Here is a 26,794-nt window from a genome sequence, read left to right as displayed (position 1 = left end):
GCGGCTTGGATCTGGCGTTGCTGTGGCTGTGTCGTAGGCCAGCGGCTACAGTTTGGATTAGACCCCTAGCCTGGGAACCTCCATATGCCCCGGGTGCAGCCCTAGAAAGACAAAAAGCAAAATAAAATAAAATAAAACCTATTGAATACTAGGCATACAATAACATTTATTGAGCAAATCCAGGGGAAGGAAGACTTCGATAGAAAGTTTAAAAAAGGTGGAGTTCCCGTCGTGGCTCAGTGGTTAACTAATCTGACTAGGAACCGTGAGGTTTCAGGTTCGATCCCTGGCCTTGCTCAGTGGGTTAGGGATCCGGCGTTGCAGTGAGCTGTGGTGTGGGTTGCAGATGCGGCTCGGTTCCAGAGTTGCTGCGGCTCTGGTGTAGGCTGGTGGCTGCAGCTCCGATTCGACCCCTAGCCTGGGAACCTCCTTATGCCAAGGGAGCCTCCCAAGAAATAGCAAAAAAAAAAAGTTTAAAAAAGGAATACAATGGAACTAAATGAAACATTGTAAATCAATTAGACTTCAAAATTTAAAAAAAGGTTAAAAAGGAAAAGAGGGATTTTTTTTTTTTTGAGGCTGTACAGTAATCTTATAAGGTGCTATCTTTTTTTTTTTTTTTTTTTTTTTTACAATATAAAGCTAAAACTTGAAGCAGTTCAAGCACTTGCTCATTACCAGTAGTCAAACCTGGGTCTCTGGACATTTTGTCTCACCACATAGGATATTATGACAGCAATCACTGTCTAGTTGGGGTATAGGGTGGTGTATGTGCTGTGTTAACTACCCTGTAAGGGTACAGCACAAAGTGATCAGTGATTCAGAACACAGGTCAACTTACTTTTTCAGTAAAGGGCCAGAGAGTAAGTGGACCATGACAGTGTCTTCTGCAACTACTCAGCTCAGTCCCTGTAGAACAAAAGCAGGTGTAGACAGTACATAAATGAGTGGGCATTGCTATGTTCCAATAAGACTTTATTTATAAATACTGAAATTTATTTATTTGTTTGTTTAATGGCTTTTTTGTATTTTTTATTAAAGTATAATTGATTTACAATGTTCCTTCAATTTCTGTACACAGTTCCCTGTGCTGTACAGCAGGACCCCATTGCCCATCTATTCTAAATGTAACAGTTTGTATCCACCAACCCCAAACTCCCCATCCATCCCACTCCCTCCCCCATCCTGGCAACCACAAGTCTGTTCTCCATGTCCATGTGTTTGTTTCTTTTGGTGGAAAGTTTCATTTATGCCAAATATTAGATTCCACATATAAGTGATGTCATATGATATTTGTCTTTCTCTTTCTGACTTATTTCACTTAATATGAGAATCTGTAGTTGCATCCATGTTGCTACAAATGGCATTATTTTGTCCTTTTTATGGCTAAGTAATATTCCATCGTGTATATATACCACAGCTTCTTAATCTAGTCATCTGTTGATGGACATTTAGGTTGTCTCCATATCTTAGCTATTGTGAATAGCATGGACACTGAAATTTAAATCTCACATAATTCTCACTTGCCACAAAATATCATTCTCCCTTTGATACTTTTTTCAATCATTAGAAAATATAGAAACCACTCTTAGTTTGAGGGCTGTCCAAAGACAAGTGGCAGGCTAGATTTGGCCTGTGGGTTTGGTTTAGTCAGTTTAGGCTGCTATAATAAATTCCATGGACTGGGTGGCTTAAACAACAATTATTTCTCAGAGTTCTAGAGACAAGGAAGTCCAAGATCAAGGTGCTGGCAGATGTGGTGTCTGGTGAGAGCCTGCTTCCTGGTTTGCAGACAATGGTCACCTTGTCTGCAAACCTGTTGCTGTGTCCTCACATGGTGGTGAGAGGGCTCACCTCTCTCATGTTTCTTCTTATAAGAACACTAATCTCATTTATAAAATTTCTACCCTGATGACCCAATTACTTCCTAAAGTCTCCAAATACTGTCACATTGGGTATTAGGGCATCAACACTTAAGTGTTGGGGAGTTCCCATCATAGCTCAGCAGTAACAAAACCAACTAGTACCCATGAGGTTGAGGGTTTGATCCCTGGCCTCGCTCAGTGGGTTAAGGATCCGGCATTGCTGTAAGCCGTGGTGTAGTTCACAGACATGGCTTGGATCTGGTGTTGCTGTGGCTATGGTGTAGGCTAGCAGCTAGCTATAGCTCCAATCCGACCCCTAGCCTGGGAACTTCCATATGCTGTAGGTGTGGCCCTAAAAAGCAAAAACAAACAAACAAACAAAGTGTTGGGAGGACACAAACATTCAGTCCTGAGTAGTTTGCGAGGAGAGCTCTGGCATCCTTGAAGGGCTCTGTGATTGCTCTTCTCTATAGGTCAGACTTTACAGTGGGCACTGCAGCCACTGAATTGGGAATCCTAAATGCAATAGGCATAATTGGATCCTAGGGTGGCAGGGACCAAGTGGTCAACTTCCAAAAGTAAGGTGGGTGTGGTTCTGTTGAATGGCACAGTCAAAGAAGCAATCAGAATAGTCTGATGTGTGCAGACCTAAGTCATTAGCTAGTTGATCACAATATTCCTAGAAATGAAATTGATAAAGCACCTACTAAATTCTTACTTGAAGAGTATTAGTAGAAAAGTTCAGGTCAAGTAAACAAAAGTTTAACCTGAATCATGAAAATGGGCATGTTCTGTTTTGCTTTTTAGGGCTGTACCTGCACCACATGCAAGTTCCCAGGCTAGTGGTTGAATCGGAGCTACAGCTGCTAGCCTACACCACAGCCACAGGAACTGTGGGATCTGAGCCTCGTCTTCGACCTATACCACAGCTCACGGCAACACCGGATCCCCAATCCACTAAGTGAGGCCAGGGATCGAACCTTCATCCTCGTGGATTCTAGTCAGATTCATTTCCACTGTGCCACGAAGGGAACTCTGAGTCATGTTCTTTCAATCAATTCTCGGAACTTGAGCCAGTTTACAGACCTCAGAATCTCTTACATAAAGGGGAGGCTACATCCCCCAGAAGGACACTGGTACACCAGCAAAAATATGTACAGCTAATCTTTCTCCAGACTTCACCAAAGGGACCTTTTACCAGGGTAACTGTGCATTGGGGAAAAGGGAATAATCAGGCCGTTTGGGAACTACTGGACATTGGCTCTGAACTGACACCAATACCAGGATATCAAACATCACTGTAGTCTACCACTCAGAGGAGGGGTTTTTGGAAGTCAGACGATCAATGGAATTTTATCTCATTTATGTCTCACAGTGAGGCCAGGTGGGGTCCCCAAACCCATCCTGTAGTTTTTTCTCCAGTCCTGGAATGCATAATTCAAAAAGATACTAAGCACGAACCCCCACATTGGTTTACTGACCTATGGAATAAAGGCTATTATGGTGGAAAAGCCCAAGTGGAAGCCACTAGAACTGCCTCTGACTGAGGAAGTAGTAAGCCAAAAACAATATTGTATACCTGGAGGGATTGCAAAGGTTTGTGCCACTATATTCCCATTCAACTTGGCTGTTAAGTCTGGGCAGAAGAAGTAGCTGGATTTTGCTGAATGACAGTGGATGACAGCTTAACCAGGTGGTGACTCCAATTGCGCTGCTGTACCAGATGTGGTTTTATTGGTTGAGCAAATTAATACACCCCCTGATACCTGGTATGCAGTTATTGATCTGACAAATCCCTTTTTCTTGATACCTATTAAAATAGACCACTGGAAGCAGTTTGTTTTCATCTGGCAAGGCCAACTGAAATCCTACATCAGGGCTAAATAAACCCTCCAGCCCTATGTCATAAATAGCTACATCAGGGCTAAATCAGCTCTCCAGCCCTATGTCAATAAATAGCTCCCAAGAGTTCCCGTCGTGGCTCAGTGGTTAATGAATCTGACTAGAAACCACGAGGTTTCGGGTTCGATCCCTGGTCTTGCTCAGGGGGTTAAGGATCCGGCATTGCCATGAGCTGTGGTGTAGATTCCAGATGAGGCTTGGATCCTGAGTTGCTGTGGCTGTGGCGTAGGCCGGCGGCTACAGCTCCGATTTGATCCTTAGCCTGGGAACCTCCATATGCCATGGGAGCGGCCCAAGAAATGAAAAAAAAAAAAAAAAACCCAACAAAACAAAACAATAAATAGCTTCCAAGAATCTTTTTTTTTTTTTTTTGATCTCTTTTAGGGTCGCACCTGCGGCATATGGAGGTTCCCAGGCCAGGGGTCCAATTGGAGCTGTAGCCGCCGGCCTAAACCATAGCCACAGCAATGTGGGGTCTGAGCCGGGTCTGCGACCTACACCACAGCTCACAGTAATGCTAGATCCTTAGCCCACTGAACGAGGCCAGAGGTCAAACCTGCATCCTCATGGATGCTAGTCAGGTTCGTTAACCATTGAGCCATGATGGGAACTCCAGGTCCCAAGAATCTTGATCACCTTTTTCTTCCATAACATATGGCACTGGTCCATTACATCATCAATGTAATCAACATCAATGTCATCAACATTATGCTGACCTGACGTAGAGAGCAAAAAGTAGTGACTACTCTAGACTTATTGGTAGGATATTTGCATACAAGAGGGTGAGGAATAAATCTGACAAAAATTCAGTGAAATTTCTTCTTCTATGTCAGTGAAATTTCTAGGGGTCTAGTGGTATGTTGCATCTGCCCTTCCTACAAACAAAGAAGCATAACACCCATTGGGCCTCTTTGGACTTTGGAGGCAATATATTCCTCATTTGGTGTTTTACTCCATCCCAAACAGCAGTGGCAGCTAGGGGTGCTGTTTGGATCCATTGGCAGGTCCCTGTGGGTGAATTATAGCACAGGCACCTAGGATTTTGGAACAAAGCCCTGACATACTCTGCAGCTAACTACCTTCCTTTTGAGAATCAGCTTTTGAGCTGCTACTGGGCCTTAGTAGAGACTGAATGTTTATTCACTATGGGTCACCAAGTTGCCATACAATCAGAGCTGCCCCTGAAGAACTGAGTGTTATCTGATCCACCAGGCCATAAAGTTGGGTGCATAAAGAAACATTCCATCATCAAATGATAGAGCTGAGCAGGCCTTGAGTTGCATGAAGAAGGGGCCCAAATGCCCACAGTTCCCATTCCCACTACACTGCTTTCTCCCTCCTCTATGTGAAGATACAGCGAGAAAGTGGCTGTCTGCAACCAGGAAGAGGGCCCTCACCAGATATTGAATCTTCCTGAACCTTGAGCCTAGACTTCTCAGCCTCCAAAACAATGAGAAAGAAATGTTACTTTAAACTCCCTAGTCCATGGTATCTGTTATAGCAGCCCAAAATGACCAAGACAGAACAATATTTCACCAAACCTAATCTAGTTGAGAATGCCACCGTCCAATAGAACTTTCTGTAATGATGGAAATGGTGTACATCTGCACCCTACAAAATAGTTGCCACTAGCCACGCGTGGCTATTGAGCACATGAAGTGCGATGAGAGCAACTAAAGGACACAATTTTTTTTTTGTCCTTTTCTAGGGCCACACTCGTGGCATATGGAGGTTTCTAAGCAAGGGGTCTAATTGGAGCTGTAGCCTCTGGCCTACACCACAGCCAAAGTAACGCCAGATCGGAGCTGTGTCCATGACCACAGCTCACAGCAATGCTGGATCCTTAACCCACTGAGCAAGGCCAGGGATCAAACCTGCAACCTCATGGTTCCTAGTCGGAGTCGTTAATCACTGAGCTATGACAGGAACTCCTAAAGAACAAAAATTTTAATCCAGTTTTCCTTTCCATTGCTGGAGCCCTTTATCATTTCTCTAAGGATTAATACAGTTTCTCAACTAGTTTCCCTGTCTCCAGTTTCACTTTCCTCCAATCCATCCTTGCTAGAGGGATTTTTCTAAAATCAAACAGGATGCTAGCACTTCTACAAATAAACATTTCCTGGAAAATCTAGAAAGAAGGTCAACCTGTTAGCATGACATAAATCTTTTCCAGAGGGAATCACAAAGAAGCAAAACACCTTCCCCTGTTTCATCAGATAAGTGACGATACATTTCTTTTTTTTTTTTTTAGGGCTGCACCCCAGGCATATGGAGGTCCCCAGGCTAGGGGTCAAATCAGAGCTACAGCTGCCGGCCTATGACACAGCCATAGCAACGCAGGATCTGAGCTGCATCTTTGAACTATACCACAGCTCTAGGCAATGCTGGATCCTTAACCCACTGAAATAGGCCAGGGATCGAACCTGCAACCTCATGGTTCCTAGTCAGATTTGTTTAAGCTGCACCATGACGGGAACTCCCCATGATACATTTCTTGAAAGTAGTCATATTTCATCATATTTTGTCCCCTCTAACACTTCACACAGTGGCTTGCTGAATAAGCAGTGGAGAAAACTTGGCTTTGGTCATGGAAAGATTAAGTTAGAACCCATTTTTGGTACATTTTAGCAAAGTCACCATAGGCATCTAATCACCTTGAGCCTCACTATACTTCCGCGCTAAATGAGAATGATAACTAGTTTTGTTGTGAAGATCAAATGAGTTTGTGGAAATCCTCTGCTTTTAGGAAAAGGCTATACAAATGCTGGTTGTTATATTGGGTTTTGAAATCTTTCTGAAAAGCAGTACTGATCTGACTTTACCCAATATATGTTCTGACTTTGAAAGCCAGTCTGCATATGATGACAATAGAGATATAGGCCTTAGACGTTCAAAGGAAAGAGGGATGAAAAGGAATATTTTGGCTCATTTATTCTAAACATTCCCTTGAATTATGCATTTTTCACATTTAGGTCTAAGACTGCTTTCTTCAATTTTGTTTTACTAAACAAAAATTTTAGCAATACCAATAGACAGTTGATTCTTGAGAGTTGAATGACAATGGCATTATGAGCAAGTCAGAAAAGAAGAAAAAGCAGTATTTTATCTTTAAACATCTAGGAATTCCCGTCGTGGCTCAATGGTTAACGAATCTGACTAGGAACCATGAGGTTGTGGGTTGGATCCCTGGTCTTGCTCAGTGGGTTAAGGATCCAGCATTGCCATGAGCTGTGGTGTAGATTCCAGACGTGGCTTGGATCTAGCATTGCTGTGGCTCTGTTGTAGGCCAGCGGCCACAGCTCCGATTAGACCCCCTAGCCATATGCCACGGGAGCAGCCCTAGGAAAGGCAAAAAGACAAAATTAAAAAAAAAGCATCTATAGAGACTTTTCAAGGAGACTTTCTCAGTGAGTTCTCTTAGGAGTAGTAGGAAGGGCTTTGCTTTCAGATAGGAAAATAAGGTAAAGGAACAATGTCATCAAATGGTGAAAAGTGGTAAAGGGACAATATAGCTCATAAAGGAAGTGGTCTTTTCCCTTCCCTAAGTATATTGTGGATTTCCAAGATTAAGTATACTTTTTAGTAGATTGTACTACATTTTAAAATGAATTTGTATCATGAATTCATTATTCAGTTCTTGAAATTCAACTCTACCATCTTAATAAATGCAAAAAGAAGACATTGCTTATGGAATCCCCATTGTGGCTCAATGGGCTAAGGACCTGATGTTGTCTTTGCAAGGATGCAGATTCCATCCCTGGCCTCACTCACTGGGTTAAGGATCCAGCCTTGCCACAAGATGGCAGATGCAGGTTGGATCCAGTGTAGCCATGGCTGAGGCATAGGCCTCAGCTGAAGTTCTGATTTGACCCCTAGCCTGGGAACCTCCAAATGCTGCAGGCGCAGCTGTAAAAAGGGAAAACAAAACACAACACACAAACAAAAAACCAAAATATTCCTTGTGATTGGTATGCTTTTTTTGGTGAAGGACAGTAAAGATTTATCATTCCTTAAACTTAAGTTTTCCAAAGCACTTAATGGGTATGTTTCAGAACATTTGGATTGTACGGACAGCTCTATAAAACCCACTTAACTCTACAGATTAAGACTTGTTGGAAGACACGGACTTGTTTCACTTATCTTTACATGTTTGTCTCATCCTGCCTCAGAGTAATTGCCATCTATGCAGAGTGTAATAAACTACATTAGCACGCTGGTGGACACTTCTGCTTGTTGCCTGCAGTATGGAAGCTTGTAATGCCCACTAAGCGCCCACTAAATTCATGTCAAAGATATGAATGATATTCACACGGTAATCAGGATGATTCCTTAACTGGCCACCTTACGGGCGTCAGGAACACTGAGTTCAAGGCTTCGCATCCAATCATCGGCTTATTATTCTCTTCCACCTCACCTCTTTGCAGTTTGCTTATGCTTTGGTATATTTTAGATGTCCTTAAAATTTTTAATTTAACCGTCTAATCAGAACTTTTCACATCCTGGTTACAGATTCCTCTTCAAAAGGAGAAAGACCCTGGGCAAGAGAAAGCGAGTGTTTGGAGGTGAGACACCGGTATCTAAATTGGGGAAACCTGGTCAATTCCCAGAGCTGGCAAGGGTTGACTTGGGAGGGGGTAATTGGAAGACGAGGACTCCACGTGACTTCGGGGGCCAGAGGCTGAGCTGACCCCGCCCTTTCGCCCTCCGCTGCCGCCGCCGCCGCTGCCGCCAGGGGGGCGCATGCGCAGCTTGTGTTAGTGATGGAGGAGAGAAGATGGCGGAAGCGGAGTGAGTGACTTGCTGGTGACTGATGTCGTAACCGGGGGGCGAGTGGGGGCAGCGACACATCCCCCAAGGGGAAAGCTCAGGGCCTTTTCGCGGGCACTGCGGAGAAAGGGGGACGTGAGAGCTTCTTTATCGTGGAAGAGCGCGCTTCGCTCTTGTAGGGGGACGGAGGCGAACTGTAAGGGTCCAGCTGCCTCAGGCGGGAGCACCCCTTCCGCCGTCTGGTCCGGGATCTGCGGGGCCTTGAGCAGTGGGTTATCCCTCGGACCCCAACCGTTAGGGTCTTTCGGAAGATGAGCCCGGGTGGGCTCCTCAAGCGCTGTCATCTCTGCAAGTGGGCCCCGCGGGCAGCCTTGTTACGGCTGCCCGCGCCGGGGGCCCGCGGAGGCTGGGTAGGGCTGGGCGGGCACTGCCAGGCCTCCTTCGCGCTCTCCTCCTTCCCGCCCCGGCGCCACTCCGCTCCTCCTCAGTGGGAGAACCCGCGACTTGGGTCTGTTCGCCACCCTTCTCCCGGGAGGCTTGGAGGAGGTGTCCCAGCGCCGGCTTTAGGGAGGCGCGGGCTGTTGCTGTTCTGGCGAGCCTGAAAATACTCTGGAAGGAAAGCTCTTCTTTCCCTCGGGTCTCTGGCTGCAGTGTTGATGCCGCCCTAGAGGGCTACATTCTTGTGTGGTGTGATGGTATGCTTAGTTAGCAACTCAAACTTAGTGTTTCCTGGGTAGGCCGCTTGTGCAGCAGAACTGCCGTTTGTGTTCTGCAGGCAATGCTATGCATAGACGATGGAGTTACCAAAATTGCTCTTTTGTGCCTGGTCTCCAAATGCAGTGCAGTGGTTTGGCCGGTTATACCCACCGATATTTAGACTTGTGCCTAGAATTTGGATTCTCTGTGACCATTTTTGGTTAGTTACAGAACTGCTTACCCTCAGGTTTGGGGTTGAGGACGTGGCTGAGCAGAATAGTACTGTAAAGAGAATTTAAGCTGGCTTTTTGCATATCATTGCTTCGTGGTTCAGAAGTGTTACTACAGGTAATAATTTGGTAAAAAGTTTATCTCCCACCCTATCTGTATGATGTTGAATAGTTAACCATGCGATGCTGTGATTTGATGATTGGAAGGCAATTTGAAAAACTACCAAAACCCCCTAAAAGTCAGAGAAGCGTAAAGATATATGTCATCTATTAATCAAAAAAAATTAGTAAGTGAAGAGTTGCCCCCCCTTTCACTTTTCCTCTTATTAAATCAGGATTTTGTAACATTCGATTCCTGGAAGAGCACATAAATACTATTTATATACATGATATAAGAACAAAGAAAATTTGTACATAAAAGAACACCATCTGGGAATAATGCATGCATACACAATTAGCACCAAATTCCTTTGTCTTTTCACGAAGTGGAAAGTGTTCTTCATATAGTTCAGTCAATGCTGCTCATGTGAGGTGGGTCAGATTTTGTTTCTCAGAAGAAAAAAACAAGGCAGATAAAACTGTATTCTCAAGTGTGCTTTTCCTCATTGTGGTGCATTTCTGACACTACAAAAAGTACTGTAATTCTAGTTTCTGACAGTATTAAGGCCTTCAGAGTTGATTTGAAATATGATTTTTGAATTTATTCAAATACAGATTTTGTATTTAGTGGAATTTTGTACCACAACAGTGAAATATGTTCGTAATGTTGGAGGGAAAAGAATCAGTATGGTACAAAACTGCACTTTACTGTCTATACATGAGGAGAGTGACATAATTATGCTGCTTTAAAAATTTGAAGCAATTTTTTGTGAAAAAGATTTTTTTAAGAAGGTGGGGAAATTGTTTTCAGCTGCTTCTCTTATTTATCCAGTCAGAGTAGATTATAATTCAGAGTTGTTAGATTTAGTAAGGACAGTTTTGTAGATGAATAAGGGGGAAAGCTGTGTGAGTTATTGAAAAATTATTATTTTTTAGATTTATAATGATTTTTATTTTTTCCTTTATAGCTGGTTTACAGTGTCAATTTTCTACTAAAAAATTATTTTTTAAACTTATTTTCTAAGAGAACTTATTTTCCTTTTTGGCCATGCCAGCAACATGTGGAAGTTCCCAGGCTGGGGAATTGAACCCATGCTGCAGCTGCACCCTGTGGCACAACTGTAGCAACACTGGATCCTTAACCCCTCTGTTCCACAAGGGAACTTGCTAAGAGAACTTATTTTTAAAGTATATATGGTAACTAAAACCTAAGCTAATTAAGATAAACTAGCACAAGTGCATAGGCATCCTACTTTAATGTATAGATAATAACTTTAATTTGTAATTAGTATGGTCAAAAGAATACAAAGATATTTTGATAGTCTGATATTGCTTAAGGTTTAATTTTTCTAGGTAGTTAAGTATCCTCTCATCACCTGCTTTGGTTTTAAAACATTTGTCTTCCTTCAACAATAAAAAGCTAAACTTTAGGTCAGGCTTTTTGTCTCAGTTACATATCCTGAATCATATGAATTAAAATTTAATAGATATGGGCTGATAAATATATATATTTGTGAAGTGTTTTTGCCTTCTAAGTGTTTATGGTGACTGTGTGCTCTCTTTTTTTTATGAAGGCCTTATTAGAAATTTAGACTGTTGCTTATTATTTCTTAGAATAATTATTCTTTAAACACAATAAGATAACACTTTTGCCAATACAAACCCTTTGTGTTATCTGCTAGATTTAAGGACCACAGCACAGCTATGGATAGTGAACCAAACTCTGGAACATCTTCGGTGTCAACAACAACCAGTAGCACCACCACCACCACCATCACCACTTCCTCTTCTCGAATGCAGCAACCGCAGATTTCTGTCTATAGTGGCTCAGACCGACATGCTGTGCAGGTATTTCTGTTACCATGATGGGTATGCTAAAACTTAGGATGTCATACTTTTTACTTAAGCCACATGAACCTGAGTTACATGATACCCTCTAAATGAGTACAGTTAAAATTATTAATGTTTAAAATGACCAACAAGGTTATTTGATAATCACACTATTAAGTGAGCTTACATTTGTTAGCATGTAGCTTATAAAACACTATGTCAGGAAAATTATAAATTGGAAGGTCTGTAGATGCTGCTCTTACATGAAGACACTCAGCTGAGACCTCCAACATGTAGAATGGCTCTAGGTTTTTCTGGGTTATTTTATATTTGAACCCAGAATATGGACTTAGGGAGATCTGTTCAGCTCTGTAGAGATGGTAAGAGGTTCATTTTAAACCCAAGTGGCTTAAGAACTAAGCAGGAAGATTCATTCAATAACTTTAAGGGAGGGGCAGAGGAGGAAGGTACTATTTAATTAAGAAAAGTCTTAGGCTCTTCACTTAGGTGAGAAAATAGTTTACTCAGTTAACCTTTATAATAACGGAGGTTGAGGCATATGGTATTGAGTAAAAAAGGGCGTGGGCATTGTAATCTGATGTGCTCTTTGTTTGAATTCCATTTTCTTGATCAATAGTAGCTGTGTAGCCTTGGGTGAGAGGCATAATCTCCTTGAACCTCAGGAAACTATAAAACGAGGATGAGACAATGTACTTAATTAGTCATGAGAATTAAAGGAAGCATCTAGAATTATGTGGGACATATTATATATACTTAGCAATTGCTAATATATATTGAACAATTGCTATGTGCCAAGCATTTGATAAATGTTTTGTAAGTATTATCTGCATTTAACAGATGGGAACACTGATGTTTTAAATTGGCTAAATAACTTTCCTGAGCTCTCATAACTAGTTGGTACTTTGGCTTTAGAGTTGTGCCCTTAACCACTCTGAGTTCTTATTTTTTCCATTATGCTTGTTTTCTCCCTCAGATCTGCGTAATTGCCTTCCACCCTGAAAAAAACTTAGCTGTTTATGATGTAGTCCTCTCCATGATCCATTTTTCTAGAGTGGAGATCCCAGCATATTGGCTATTTAGCTGTTCCGTGGTTAGGATTCTGAAGTTACTGAAGTTAGAATCAGAATTGTTGGAGACCCAGTCAGTTCAGCAAAAATTTAAACTGGAATGAAGAGTGTGTTTTTAGTGTTCTTCACCTTTCTCTGAGGCAAAGGATATAGGGAGGAGTATCTAGATTCTTGAGCATACAGATGATGTGATATTTTAAATGCCATTTTGTTCTCTAGTTTTTACTTAAGCTGGACATGTTAAAAAAAAAGTGTTACTGGAGAGTGTAGATATAGATATAGCTCACAAATAGCACTAACTCTAATTCTTATGAGATCATAGAATTGCTTCCCTTAAAATGTAATCAGATCAATATTTATTGAGCTGCTTAAGTAGTTCTTTAATACCTTTCAGCTTTCTTTTTCAGTCCTGTGAATTCACTCACCTTGATCCCTTAGAGGAACAAAATAAGAACAACGTGCTGTATCTTTAACTTGTATTTAAAGAGTCTCTCTCCCACTGAATGAAATATTATGCTGACAATAGGAAAAATTATTATGACAGAAATATGTGCCAAATAGGTTATTTTTTAAGTTTGATTTTAGAATTTTATCATGGAATTAGAAGAACATATATAGATTCACCTGACCACACAGACGTATTGTTATGATTCTAAATCTCTCAATTCTGGTCTCTAGTCTTCTGCAACTAGAAGTCAAAAGCCTACATTGATTTTACGACAGGGATCCTTAGCAGGGATAGCAGTCTGTTATTGGGGAAATGAGATATGAATACATGAAGGTAGATAACACAAAGAAATAAGCTTTCTTCGAATCTGGATAAAGCTTTCTGGTAAAGGTGTCCTGACTCAGATTCTCAAGCTGTAGGATTATGGCTGTATTACTCCCTTAGCTCTTTGAAAACTCTGGTTTGATGCTGAGATTTAGGGTGCTGTTTCAGAGTCACTTTGAGCATGATGTGACTTTGGGATGTGATCCAGAGGCCTGGTGTAGTCTGACTTACCATTGGACAGATAAAGGACTTTCCTCTTTTATTAGAATACTTGACTTTTCTACATTTATCAAGTTATGATGTTCAGGCTCAGATTGTACATTTTGCTAATAAATAGTTACAGAAGGAGTTCCCGTCGTGGTGCAGTGGAAATGAATCTGACTCGGAACCATGAGGTTGTGGGTTGGATCCCTGGCCTTGCTCAGTGGGTTAAGGATCCGGCGTTGCTGTAAGCTGTGGTATAGGTTGCAGACGTGGCTTGGATCTAGTGTTGCTGTGGCTGTGGTGTAGGCCAGCAGCTGTAGCTCTGATTTAACCCCTAGCCTGGGAACCTCCATATGCCGCAGGTGCGGCCCTAAAAGGCAAAACAAAAAAAAAACCACAGTAACACTTTTTCAGGATTTATTTTTTAAATAAGAATAGTTCTGTGTTGAAACAATTGAAATAAGGAATCTGACATTTAAAAAACAGTTAAGGAGTTCCCTGGTGGCTCAGCAATTTAGGGATCTGGTGTTGTTACTGCTGTAGCTCAGGTTGCTTCTGTGGCTCGGGTTAAGTCCCTGGCCTAGGGACTTCGACATGCTGTGGTTGTGGCCAAAAAGATTTTTAAAAAGTGATTATTTTGTGATTTTCTAAAAAAGAAATAGATTAATAATTTTACATGGTTATTAATAAACTGAAAGATTTTTCAGACAAAAGTACAAACAAGAAGGCAAAAACCACTTTTAATCTAGCAACCCATCAGTATTTTAATGTTTTCCTGAATATTTTTTGAAATATTTAATATGAATGGCAGCTTACTCTACACATTATTTAGTGACCTCTTTTTTTTACCTAATGATGTATTTGGGAATTTTTTTTTTGTTTGTTAATATAGATATATCTGCTCTGTTCAATATAGTAGCCACTTGCTGCATGCGGCTATTTTACATTTAAATTATAATTAAAATTCAGTAAAATTAAAAACTCAATGCCCTCGTTGCACTAGCCACCTTGGAAGTGCTCAGTAGATATGTGTGGCTGGTGGCTACTGTATTGGATGACACTGATCTACATTATTATTTCTAATGGCTGTAGGGTATACATATTCTCACTATACCCAGGCAGTGAATTCTACCAAGTTTTATCCAAAAACAGTTGTATCAATTTACGTTCTTACTAACAGTGTATGTAGCAGTAGTAGTATTCTTTTAAATCTTTATCCATTGGAAAGTTGGGAAATAGTCTCTCTCTTTTTTTTTTTTTTCTTTTTTTTGCCTTTTTAGGGCTGCATTCGTGGCATATAGAGGTTCCCAGGCTTGGGGTCAAATTGGAGCTGTGGCTGCTGGCCTACAGCACAGCCACAGCAACACAGGATCCGAGCTGCATCTGTGATCTACACCACAGTTCCCAGGAACGCCAAATCCTTAACCCACTGAGGCCAGGGATCCAACCTGCAACCTCATAGTTCCTAGTCGGATTCATTTCCGATGCGCCACCATGGGAACTCCAACAGTCTCATGTTTTAATTGGTTAGGTTTTGACAACTAATGAGATTGAAAATCTTTTCAAATGCTTACTTGGCCCTTTTTCTTTTTGCGAATTGCCTCTATTGAGTAACTGATTTCTATAGATTAGTAAATCCTAGTGATAGGTAACCAGGAGAGAACTATGTTAATAAGTTTGATGACATTGAATATTTTTAATATTATTATTTGTCTTTTTAGGGCTGCACTCGAGGCATATGGAGGTTCCCAGGCTTGGGGTCAAGTTGGAGCTGTAGCTGCTGGCCCACACCACAGCTGCAGCAATGCAGGATCCGAGCCACATCTGCGACCTACACCACAGCTCACAGCAATGCTAGATCCTTACCACTGAGCAAGGCCAGGGATTGAACCTGTGTCCTCATGGATGCTAGTCAGATTTGTTTCCGCTGAGCCATGACACAAACTCCTTTTTTGTTTTTTGTTTGATGAAATTGAATATTAAAGTAGTGAAGTTTTGTTTTACTTATTTTTTTTTTTTAGTTTTGCTTTTTAAGGCCACACTTGTGCACATGGACCCACGCTAGGGGACCAATCAGAGCTGCAGCTGCCAGCTTATATTACAGCCACAGCAACATGGGATCCAAGCCACGTCTGTGACCTATACCACAGCTCATGGTGATGCCAGATCCCCAGCCCAATAGTGGGGCCAGGATATGAACCCGAATCCTCATGGATGTTAGTTGGGTTCATTACTCCTGAACTCCAAGTAGTGAAATTTTAAACTGCTTTTTTAGTGCTTTATTTTACGGTTAAGATTAAGATTGTGGTTTGACATTGGTTCAATTGACTTATCACAGGTAATTCAACAGGCTTTGCATCGCCCTCCCAGCTCAGCTGCTCAGTATCTTCAGCAAATGTATGCCGCCCAGCAGCAGCACTTAATGTTACACACAGCAGCTCTCCAGCAACAGCACTTAAGCAGCTCCCAGCTTCAGAGTCTTGCTGCTGTTCAGGTGAGACTGAAATGAATTAAGAACTTATGAGACCAAAGTTAACGTTACCTGTAGATAATTACTGAAATTAAATACATTGGGTAGAATTTCAGAGCTCTCAGGTGTCCTGTGATTATTTTTTCTTAAGGAAATAGGCTGCCAAATAGAAGTTAGCTTAAAAAAATGGTTGTGCTTTATGTGTTACTCTGTTGCTAACTTTTGTCTCTCTGCTTTTTTTTTTTTGGTCTTTTTGCTATTTCTTGGGCCGCTCCCGCAGCATATGGAGGTTCCCAGGCTAGGGGTCGAATTGGAGCTATAGCTGCCAGCCTACGCCAGAGCCACAGCAACTCGGGACCCGAGCCGTCTCCGCAACCTATACCACAGCTCACGGCAACGCCAGATCGTTAACCCACTGAGCAAGGGCAGGGACGGAACCCGCAACCTCATGGTTCCTAGTCGGATTCATTAACCACTGCGCCACGACGGGAACTTCTTGTCTCTCTGCTTTTTATCTACATTGCAGATGTGCTATACTGGTGTCTTGGTTTTGTGTATAAAATTCTAGGTTCCACAGTGAATAATTAAGGTTACGTGAATTGTATTTACATTTTTTACAAAAAAAGTAGATTTTAAATTTACATAAGTAATTTATACTCATTAAAAAAATCAAACTATAAAATCGTTTATCAGAGGTAAAATATAGAGGTGTTCTTTTTCCGCAGCCACTGTTATTTTCCACTCTTCCAAGGTGGCCACTAACAGTTTAATATGTATCCCTCTGGAAATTTTCTGTATAAAGATATGTATAGGCACTTTTATAAAATCCAGTAGTGATTTGTACTGCAAATAGGATGATTTTATGATTAAGTGCTTACATTTTTAAAAAGATCTTCATTATTGTTATACTGTCTATTTAGATAAAACTATATATGAGATTTACTCTTAAATCTCCTAACTAGAGGAGGACCTGAACCTGAAAAAGGTTTATTTCTGTTTTAAACACATCCCGGCTGTTGCTTCTTCTCGGTAGTGTTATTTTAAATAACATCGTTTTCATGATATGAGTTTGGAAACTGAAACCCACTGGCACTTGATATAGCTCCAGTTTCCTTTTCATAACATTGGAGTGGTGATTTCATTTCAAAGAAGACAAAGACCTGTAGAGTAAAACCGATAATGAGTGAAGCTCTTAAAATGAGATTAGCTTTTGGATCTTCTGTTTTCACCTTTCAGTGTTTTCTTTTTTTCTTAATCTGTTTGACCAAATCTTAATCCATATTGACTGACTGTAAAATGAATTGGTTCATAAATATTTTTACTTTTATTGTGGTTTTGTGGTATGGTACCAGAAAGTTTTTAACTTCGGGCTTTTATAGACATAAAGACCTTATTATTTTAGGCAAGTTTGTCCAGTGGAAGACCACCTACATCTCCCACAGGAAGTGTTACGCAACAGTCAAGTATGTCCCAGACATCAGTAAGTGCCCTAAATTTTTTCCCAGTTTAAAAATTTTTAATTATTGCTTTACAGACGTGAACTGTTAATACATATAAAGCCATTATTGTCTGTCTTTTTTTTTGTTATTGTATATCTTTTGAATTCTCTTTAAGTAACAAGTGTCTAGAAACAGGAAAGAAATTTCAAGAATTCAGAACTAATGTCAAAATTCTGAAAAATCTGAGTCTTAAAAATGTTTTTATATTATTTCTTATACATGTTTTCTCACTGATTAATTCTGATCTGCTATTCTAAATGATTTCGGTTTTCCGTGTGTATTGAAAGTGTGAAGTATATAATGCAGGGGTTTAATCCGTGCATTTACTGTGATATACTAAAGCATGTCATGTCCTTGGTAGACATGTAAATGTTTCTAGTTTTTTCTTTGCAATTCACATTTTAGAAATTTTACTTTTCAGCTTATGCTTATTTGAGTTATCTGGGGCAAACGTGTAAGCTTTCATGTCTCTTTCTCTTTCTTTTTTTCCCTTCATTTTTGTGAAAAAAGTTATTTGCTGGCTATAATATCTTAGATTAACTTTTTGAAAAATATTTTCAAGTTACTGCTCTACTATCTCTGGCTTGCTTTGTTGCTGCTGTCATTTTTACTTTTGGTCTCTCTGCCTATGTCCTCTGGCTGCTCTGAAAGTTTTCCCTTCATCACTTGTTTTAGCCAATTTAATTGTGACATGTTATAAATTTCTGCATATTCTCTGCTTATGATTTGTTGAACTTCTTGGTCTGTGGATTTATAATCTTTATCAAGTTTTAAAAGTTTTGGCTATTTTTTTCAAAAAATTTTTATAAATTTCCATTCAAGATAGTATGATTTTTTTTTTGAGGAAGGAATAAAAGAAAGGTGATTTGCTGTATTGCATATATACTGGGAAATAGTGCAAAGCTTCCCATATTTACAGGTATGGTAATACTTGTTTTGATATAACTTCAATTGCAAGACTAACAAATTTCTGTATACTCTTTACTCAGATTCACCAATTATTAACATTTTGGCTTATTGCTTTATCATTCTTTCTGTCTACATATATGCATATATACATTCATTCTTTCCGTCTGCATATATGCATTTATCTTTTTACCCATTGGTGGGTAAGTTTAGACATGTTTCTTTCTTCCTAAATACCCCCCTCCCACCCTTTGGCTATAGCCAGGGCATGTGGAAGGTCCTGGGCCAAGGATCAAACCCTGTGCCATAGCAGTGTCAGTGCCGGATCCTCAACCCAGGCCAACAGGGAACTCCCATAAATACTTTGATTAAATATTTCTTAAGAACAAAGTTGTTCTTTTTAAAGCCACATGAAACCTGTGAAATTCAGGAAATTTGACATTGATGTGGTATAGTCCATATTCAGATTTCATCAGTTGTCCCACATTTCTCAACTTCATCACCATAGACATTATGAACCAGATAATTCTTTCTTGTAGGGGGCTATCCTGTGTGTTATAGGATGTTAAGCCACAACTCTAGCTTAGATGATGTGCCCTCCTGCTTTCCCCAGTTTGATCTCAAAAATGTCTGTAAGCACTGCCAGATGTTTCCTGAGGGGCCACATTGTCCCTTGTTGAAAATCATTAAGATAACCTAATAATGTCCTTTCTAGCTATTTTTTCCTGATCCAGAATGGTAATACTTTGACACTTCGTAAAATTGACTCCAATAGAGTATATAGATTGCTAAGAAATTGAAGATAAACTTGTGCTGTATTTCTTTAGCTAAGGGTGTGGTCTTTGCTAACTGAGTACCTGTGTGGTGAGTGTATAAGCTATTTTGGGGTATTGATCTGATATTTTAAATTAAAACATTCTATTTTTAGCATGGAAGTATTCTGAAACATGAATAAAATCAGTTAAAAAAATTACTTGTAACTTCAAAATGTTAGGCTAAAGAAAATAAAAAATTTAAGTAATGTAATTTAGACCTAAGCATTAATGCTATAGTTATGGTTATTGATGTCAGATAATGTCTTTAATTAGTACGTTGGGAAGGTCACCTTGCTGTACAGTAGAAATTTGGCAGAACACTGTAAGCCAGCTATAATGGAAAAAAATAAAAATCACTAAAAAGAAAAAAATACATTGGGAAGAACTGGTAAGCATTTTGTGGGCTGTTAAAAAAATTATAGATAAATTTTTTATTCTCTGAAGTACTGGACTAGCATTAGGTTATGTATGTATAAGGGATAAGTGTTCTGAAATTTTTCCCTTTGCATTATTAAAAGGTATCCTTTTAAACTATTTTTCTTTCATTATGATTTTATGTATGTGACTTTTTACAGTCACAGTTCTAGTGATTGTGCTTATTTTTTATGACTGTTGGTGCTAGTTTCATAAACCAGGTAGACCTGTGTGTTGAAGGATGCCAGAACCTGTGACTGGCTGGTGGGGGAAAAGAAGTAAGTAGGGAGAACAGATGCCTAGAAAAAAAACAAAGGAATAATAACATGCATTTGTTTTGTTTTCTATCTCAGCTGAGCAATAGCTCAAGTATGTTGACTGGTCCAAATTATGATACCCCAGGTAGCTTAGTAAATTTAGGTCAGGTTCCAAAGGAAGAGCAGAGTGTGGCAGCAGAAATCTCTAGGTAGTGATAATAATGAGTTGTCAGGTGGCAGTCTAGTAGTTTTCAGAGTTTTGGTTATTTTGAGATAGGTTTCTGATACAGTGAAAGCCATAGGGAAGGGTCCAGCCTCCAGCAAATAAAAGAGCTGCAAGATGAGTTGTCAAATATTAGCCGTATAGATTGGGGTTTGGAGTAGGAGTGGAATGCCAATGAGAAAATAGAATATTATATTAAAAAAAATGAAGACAAGGAGTTTCCGTTGTGGCTCATCAATAATGAACTTGACTAGCATCCATGAGGATTCAGGTTCAGTCCTTGGCCTCCACAAGGAGTTTCCGTTGTGGCTCATCAATAATGAACTTGACTAGCATCCATGAGGATTCAGGTTCAGTCCTTGGCCTCGCTCAGTGGGTCAAGGATCTGGCATTGCTGGGAGTTGTGGTGTAGGTTGCAGATGTGCCTTGGATCCCAAGTTGCTGTGGCTGTGGTATAGGCCAGCAGCTGCAGCTCCAATTTGACCCCTACTCTGAGAACTTCCATGTGTGGCCCCAAAAGCAAAAAAAAATTTTTAAAAAGTTCAGAAGTCCAGTCATACTACCTGGGGAAACTATGTATGTGGAAAAGACCATTGTTAATTGAATGTATAGGTGATTAGTGGGTGTCAGCATCCTTTAGAACAGAAAGACTAATTCTAGACTTTTACCAGTAGTAAGAGTGGTGATTTTATAGTTGATTGGCTCTAAAACTAGTTGGGACAGAGTTTTTAGGTTGATAGCTTTGTACTTCAACTTAATGTGACTGAGATTTAGTTAAATTTGATTTGTTGAAATGAAATTTAAATCAATTTAAAACTCTTACACAAAAAAGTATCAACAAAATGGTTGAAAATATATTTATAACATATATGTCACCCAGCTTATGTTTATGAAATACCAAGGACTCTATTATATTAGTAAAATAATGAGAATTCACAAAGGACTTGCATTGGTAATTAAAAAAAAAACTACTTTGGCTTTTAAAAACAAAAATATATATTTACCATATTAGTAATAAAGAAATATATGTAATGACAATGATGAACTGTTTTCACTTGTCAAATTACAAAACAAGGAAAAACAATAACCATTGTTGGCAAGCATGGTACATTGATACACTGTTGGTGGGAATGTAATTGGTACACCTTTTCTGGAGGGTTATTTGGCAGTGTGTATGAAAATTTAAACAATGCATGCCCTTTCGCATAGCACTCTAATTTTTAATGATGTCCTTTACTAAAAATGACAGATAATTGTAACATAGATAATTGTACAAATATGCATGGTTTGTAATGGTGGAAAATTATAAACAATACAGATGTTTGTTAATTGAGGATTAGATAACAATTATTAATTAACTATTAAGTAATTCATACAGTAGAATACTAGAATTGCTAAAAAAAATGCTGTATGTGTGTCCATAAAGAGTCTTAGATTTTCGCTAGGTATTAGGTGAAAAAAGCAAGAATGTATAGTGTCATCTCATTTAACTTATTTATTCAGGTTATTCTATTTTTTTGGTTCTGAAATTTCCATTTGGTTCTTATCTATATCTTTTATTTCTTTTGCTGAAAGTTATTTTCCATTTGTTTCAGATGGGCTCAAAATGATTGTACAGCTATAAAGTATTATTTAGTTATGATTAACATACAATAAATTGCACATATAAAAAAATAAAATATTTGTTAGATAATATTTTCATATTGGTGTTGGTATCTATTGTCTTTTTCATGTGCTTCTGATTCTTGGTATGATGAATTTTGATTGAAACCTTGACATTTTGAATAGTATGTTATGTGAGTGTGGATCTTATTTAACTTGTCTGTTTTGGCTGGCTTCTGAAAGGAAGCATGTGCCACTTCCTTACTGTCAAATGGGGGTAGAAGTCCAGGTTCTCCACTTGGTTTCCATTGTTACCTGAAGGGATGCTCTTTGTAATTGCTAAGTTGGTGTGAGTTCTGGCTTTTCACTGGATCTCTACTGATGTCTCTCTGGCTAGGAGGGATAGGAGTGCTGTGTTACTGCTCTCTACTGATACTACAGGGATGGAGTAGGTTATTGTTGGTACTCTGTTACTGCTTGGCTGGTATGAAAGTCTTGGCTCTCTACCTGGCCATCTTTGACACTAACCTGTTGGATTGTGGAATTGGAGTGTTTCATTACAGGGTTGAAGTCTAGGTCTTTGTGAGTGTGAATGTCATTGAGGGCCACAGTGTTTTCTGTGGTGTTCTGCTGGAGAAGAGCAATTATTATCTAAGTTTTCTATGTTGCAAGGCTGTCTTTTTCCTTATCCTTGGCTAGAAAGAGCAGCCCATTGGAGCTTTATTTTGTCTGTACTCATTGGTGTTTCTGAGTTACTAAACTAACTTCTCTGGCTGGTGTTGGGGTTATATGAGATTTTAGAAGAAAACCCAGGGAGCTCACAACCACATCATTCACTGGGTCCTGAGGTCCCAGCTAGTCTGCTTTTCTCCACTTTTTAGGGTCTTCTTAATTTGTTTTATATGTAACATCCAGGATTTTTAGTTGTCGTTATGGAGAGGAACAGGGAAAATATGTCTATTCCACCTTCCTGAAAACAGAGTTCTTATCATTTAACTTATTTTTTAAAAGTGACATCTATATATCTGTTTGGTTATGTAGGAAGAAAATCTGTAATACACAAAACTGTTAATCTGTGGTTTACCTCTGAGGAAGTAGATTGAAGAGCTTCATTTTGTTAATTTTATGTTATCTAAATAAAACATCAATATACTTTTGTAGTCTAAGAGACAGAATACAAAAGTATAGAATAAAAGTGACATCCCCTTTGACTAGTCTCTTTTGCCCTGACAAAGTTCTATATGAAGCTTTCCTATCTTAGTACTGTGCATTTCTATACATAAATGTAAATAGATAGGTCTATGGTTAATTTCTTTTTATATAAGTGAAGTGCCATCATTCTGTATCTTTCTCATCTAAGTCTTTGGGCATTTTCAGCTTTGAAAGGATTACATGGTTAGAGATTGTAATCATGAGTCTCGAAATGACTCAAGGGCTATTTGTATTTCATTCCCTTTCCCTTTCTTTGTTGTTTTTTTTTGGCTCTAGAATCTACATTAATCTCAGATGTTTTGATATCAATTCACTGTGCTGTTCTGTCAAAAAGGAAAAACCTTATTTTTGATAGCTTTCTAGCTGTTGTGCCAGGCAAGATGAGATTTTGAAGCCCAGTTAGCTTTATGCCTTTATTCTTCACATATTTACTCACTTATTCAACAAGTATTTATGGAGCATTTTAACACCATTCTCGGTACTGGGAATATAGCAGTACAGCAGATGACATCTCAGTCCTTATGGAGCTATGGCTAGATGGGTAGTAAACTAGTATATCATGTCAGATGGTGGTAAATTCTATAGAGAAGAATAAAGCAAGGACTGGAAATGGGATGAGGGAACTTTCCGTCTTTTTTGTTTGTTTTTGCCTTTTCTAGGGCCACACCCACGGCATATGGAGGTTCCCAGGTTAGGGATCTAATGGGAGCTGTAGCCGCCAGTCTACACCACAGCCACAGCAACGCCAGATCCGAGCCGCATCTGCGGCCTACACCACAGCTCATGGCAGCACCGATCCTTAACCCACTGAGCAAGGCCAGGGATTGAACCTGCAACCTTATGGTTCCTAGTCAGATTCGTTGACCACTGAGCCACGACAGAACTCCAGAACTTGCTGTTTTAATTAGAGTAGTCAGGGAAGGCATTGCTAATAAGGATGGTCTTTGAAGGAAGGTGAGGGAGGCAATTATGCACAAGGAACAGAAAGGGCAGTGTGGCTGGAGTGGAATGAGAGAGTGGGAGTATGTTTAGAGATGGAATTAGGTAATTGTAATTTAATCATGAGAAGATTATTAGACCTCTGGGTTTTACTCAGCATGAGTTGGGAAGTTATTGGAAAGCTGTTTTAGTAGGGATAGGACATGGTCTCACACAGGCTTTAACTTAACTCTAATGTTTAGAGTAGGTTCTAGGAGGCAATGATGGAAGCAGGGAGACCAGTTAAGAGGTCCTTGTAATAATCCAAGGGAGAGAGGCATTGGGGGTTTGGACTATAATGGTGACAGTAGATGTGTTAAAAAGTGGTTAGCCAGATTCTGAATATTTTTTTCTCCAATCTTTTATAATACAAATTTGGATGTTTTGTAAATAGAGCTAACACTATATGCTGATGGGTTGAATAAAAGTTGTGAACAAAGGTAAAGAGTCAAGGATAACTAGTATTTTGGCCTGAGCATCTAGAAGGATCTGCCAAAGCAGGTATTGGAGAAGAAAATCAGGAGTTCAGTTTTTTTTAGATAAGATGTATATTAGACACTCATCTGTAGATATTGAGTGGACATTGGATATGTAAGTTTGAAGTTCATATAAGGAGGTCTGGTGATTATCGATGACTTGTGAATCTCATTGAAAATTCAAGTCACAAAAAGCACATGTTGACTTTACCAATTGTGATATATTACGAGAGAATGGTAGAATGGAGGACATGAGTGACTTGGGTTCTAGTCTTAATGATGTGACTGGTGATGTGACTTAAGGCTAGTGATTTAACCTTCTAACACACCCCAGTTTTCTTTTTTTTTTTTTCTTTTTGTCTTTTTAGAGTCACACCCGAGGTATATGGATGTTCCCAGGCTAGAGGTCTAATCGGAGCTACAGCTGCTGGCCACAGCCACAGCAATGCCAGATTGAGCTTCGTCTTCCACCTATACCACAGCTCACACTGGGTCCTTAATCCACTGAGTGAGGCCAGGGATCGAACCCGCAACCTCATGGATCCTAGTCGGATTCGTTTCCGCTGCGCCACAATGGGAACTCCATCTGTTTTCTTTTATGTAAAATTAAGTTGCCTAGTTAGATGGTTTTTAGTCTTTTCATCCAGATGTCCCTGGGTCCAGCTTTTAGAATGTTCAGTAGATGGTGCTATGCACTGAATTGCATGCCCCGAAATTCATATGTTGAAAAAGCCCTAAACCCCATGTGACTAAATTAGAAACAGGACCTTTAAGGAGGTGATTAAGGTTAAGCGAAGTTATAAGTGCGGAGTCCTGATTCAGTAGACTTGGTGTCTTCATAAGAGGAAGTGACAACAGAGGTCTCCCTCTCTCTGATAAGAGGACATGGTGAGAAGGTGGCCATCTGCCAGCTAACAGAGAGTTCTCACTAGAAACTAGATTGGCTGACACTTTGATATTGGACTTCCTACCTGTAGAACTGTGAGGAATAATTTTTTTTGTCTTTTTTTTGCCTTTTGTACGGCCGCTCCCGCAGCATATAGAGGTTCCCAGGCTAGGGGTCGAATCGGAGCTGTAGCTACTGGCCTGCGCCAGAGCCACAGCAGCGCAGGATCTGAGCTGTGTCTGCGACCTATACCACCGCTCATGGCAACGCTGGATCCTTAACCCACTGAGCAAAGCCAGGGATCGAACCCACAACCTCATGGTTCCTAGTCGGATTTGTTAACCACTGAGCCACGATGAGAACTCTGAGAAATAAATTTTTGTTGGTAAGCTACGTACCATTTGGCACTTTGTTATGGCAGCCTGAGCAGACTAAGGTAGGTGGGGCATCAAGCCTTACTGTAAACTTTATTTTTTTAGAGCTGTGCCTGCAGCACATGGAGATTCCCAGGCTAGGGGTTTAATCAGAGTTGTACCTACTGGCCTAACCCACAGCCACAGCATTGCAGGATACGAGCTGCATATGCTACCCACACCACAGCTCACAGCAATGCTGGATCCTTAACCCACTGAGCAAGGTCAGAGATTGAACCTTTGTCCTCATGGTTCCTAGTCAGATTCGTTAACCGCTGAGCCACGATGGGAACTCCCTTTACTGTAAACTTCAGACAAAGGAGTTCTGTGATCTGTTTGAATCTGGGAGTTCTGAATAAGATAGTGTGTTAAGAAAGTATTCTATTAAAAAAGTTTGAGAACCAGTAGTCGAGATGTTAATCTAAGATTCTGCCAGAATTTCTGAAATAGTTTGTCTTTTGAAGAATAATGCCTATCACGTAGTATGTGTGTGATATTTGTTAAAAGATGAAGTTTAATTATAATCAACTAGAATATGTAATACATAGTATTAATTTTAATTCTTGATTACTGCCAGTGGATAATCTTCAGATCATTTTAGGATATATTCTGATTGGCTGAAATGAAATTACAGGAGAGAGTCTAAATCCTGACCTCAGTGATGAGATTCTTTTGTTGCTAATTAAGAGCAGGCAGCCAGTTTTCAGGTGTATCTGTCATCCCACACTGTGCTAGTTGCCCTGGGGGTGGGGTACACATAAGTCTTAAGTCCTTTCCCTCAGCGATAGTAAGAGACATTTGAACAACTGTGCCTAGACATATCAAACAGTAAACAACATAACGGTATATAATCAAGTGATGAATGCCGTGAGAATTAACAGAAAAGAGATCTTTGGGAATTGGAGTAGTTGGGGAAGGCTTCTTGCATGGGACTTAAACTGAGCTTTAAAAAAATACATGAAGTTTGCAGAGAAGAGAATTCATCCCTTGCTTATGATCCTGAAATAGCAGAGCTTAGATTCAGGGATTCATTCCTCAGTGGGATTCAGTGTTAGCCTCCCCCCTCCCCTTATTTTTTTTTTTTTCCTATTTAGGGCCGCACCCATGGCATAATATGGAGGCTCCCAGGCTAGGGGTTGAATTGGAGCTGTAGCTGCTGGCCTATACCACAGCCACAGCAATGCCAGATC

General features: G+C 39.9%; 1 protein-coding gene across 13 annotated transcripts in view; it reads left to right on the top strand.

Moving 5' to 3' along the window:
• Positions 1–8,512: 8,512 nt before the first annotated feature.
• Positions 8,513–26,794, top strand: part of PHC3 (polyhomeotic homolog 3) — an 84,623-nt gene continuing 66,341 nt past the window's right edge. For 11 of the 13 annotated variants that reach the window (XR_007135764.1, XM_047786307.1, XM_047786288.1 and 8 more), the window contains exons 1-4: positions 8,513–8,555; positions 11,242–11,407; positions 15,792–15,947; positions 17,326–17,403. Coding sequence is in view for 12 of the 13 variants with exons in the window: in XM_047786307.1 (XP_047642263.1) it covers positions 8,542–8,555; positions 11,242–11,407; positions 15,792–15,947; positions 17,326–17,403 (414 nt within the window). In the remaining variant the exon portion in view is untranslated. The remainder of the gene's footprint in view (positions 8,556–11,241; positions 11,408–15,791; positions 15,948–17,325; positions 17,404–26,794) is intronic. The other 2 variants (XM_047786247.1, XM_047786298.1) reach the window with 2 other exon arrangements.

The sequence above is a fragment of the Phacochoerus africanus genome, chromosome 1, assembly GCF_016906955.1.
Source record: "Phacochoerus africanus isolate WHEZ1 chromosome 1, ROS_Pafr_v1, whole genome shotgun sequence".
NCBI classification, from domain to species: Eukaryota; Metazoa; Chordata; class Mammalia; order Artiodactyla; family Suidae; genus Phacochoerus; species Phacochoerus africanus.
This window is presented reverse-complemented; position numbering and strand designations above follow the sequence as displayed.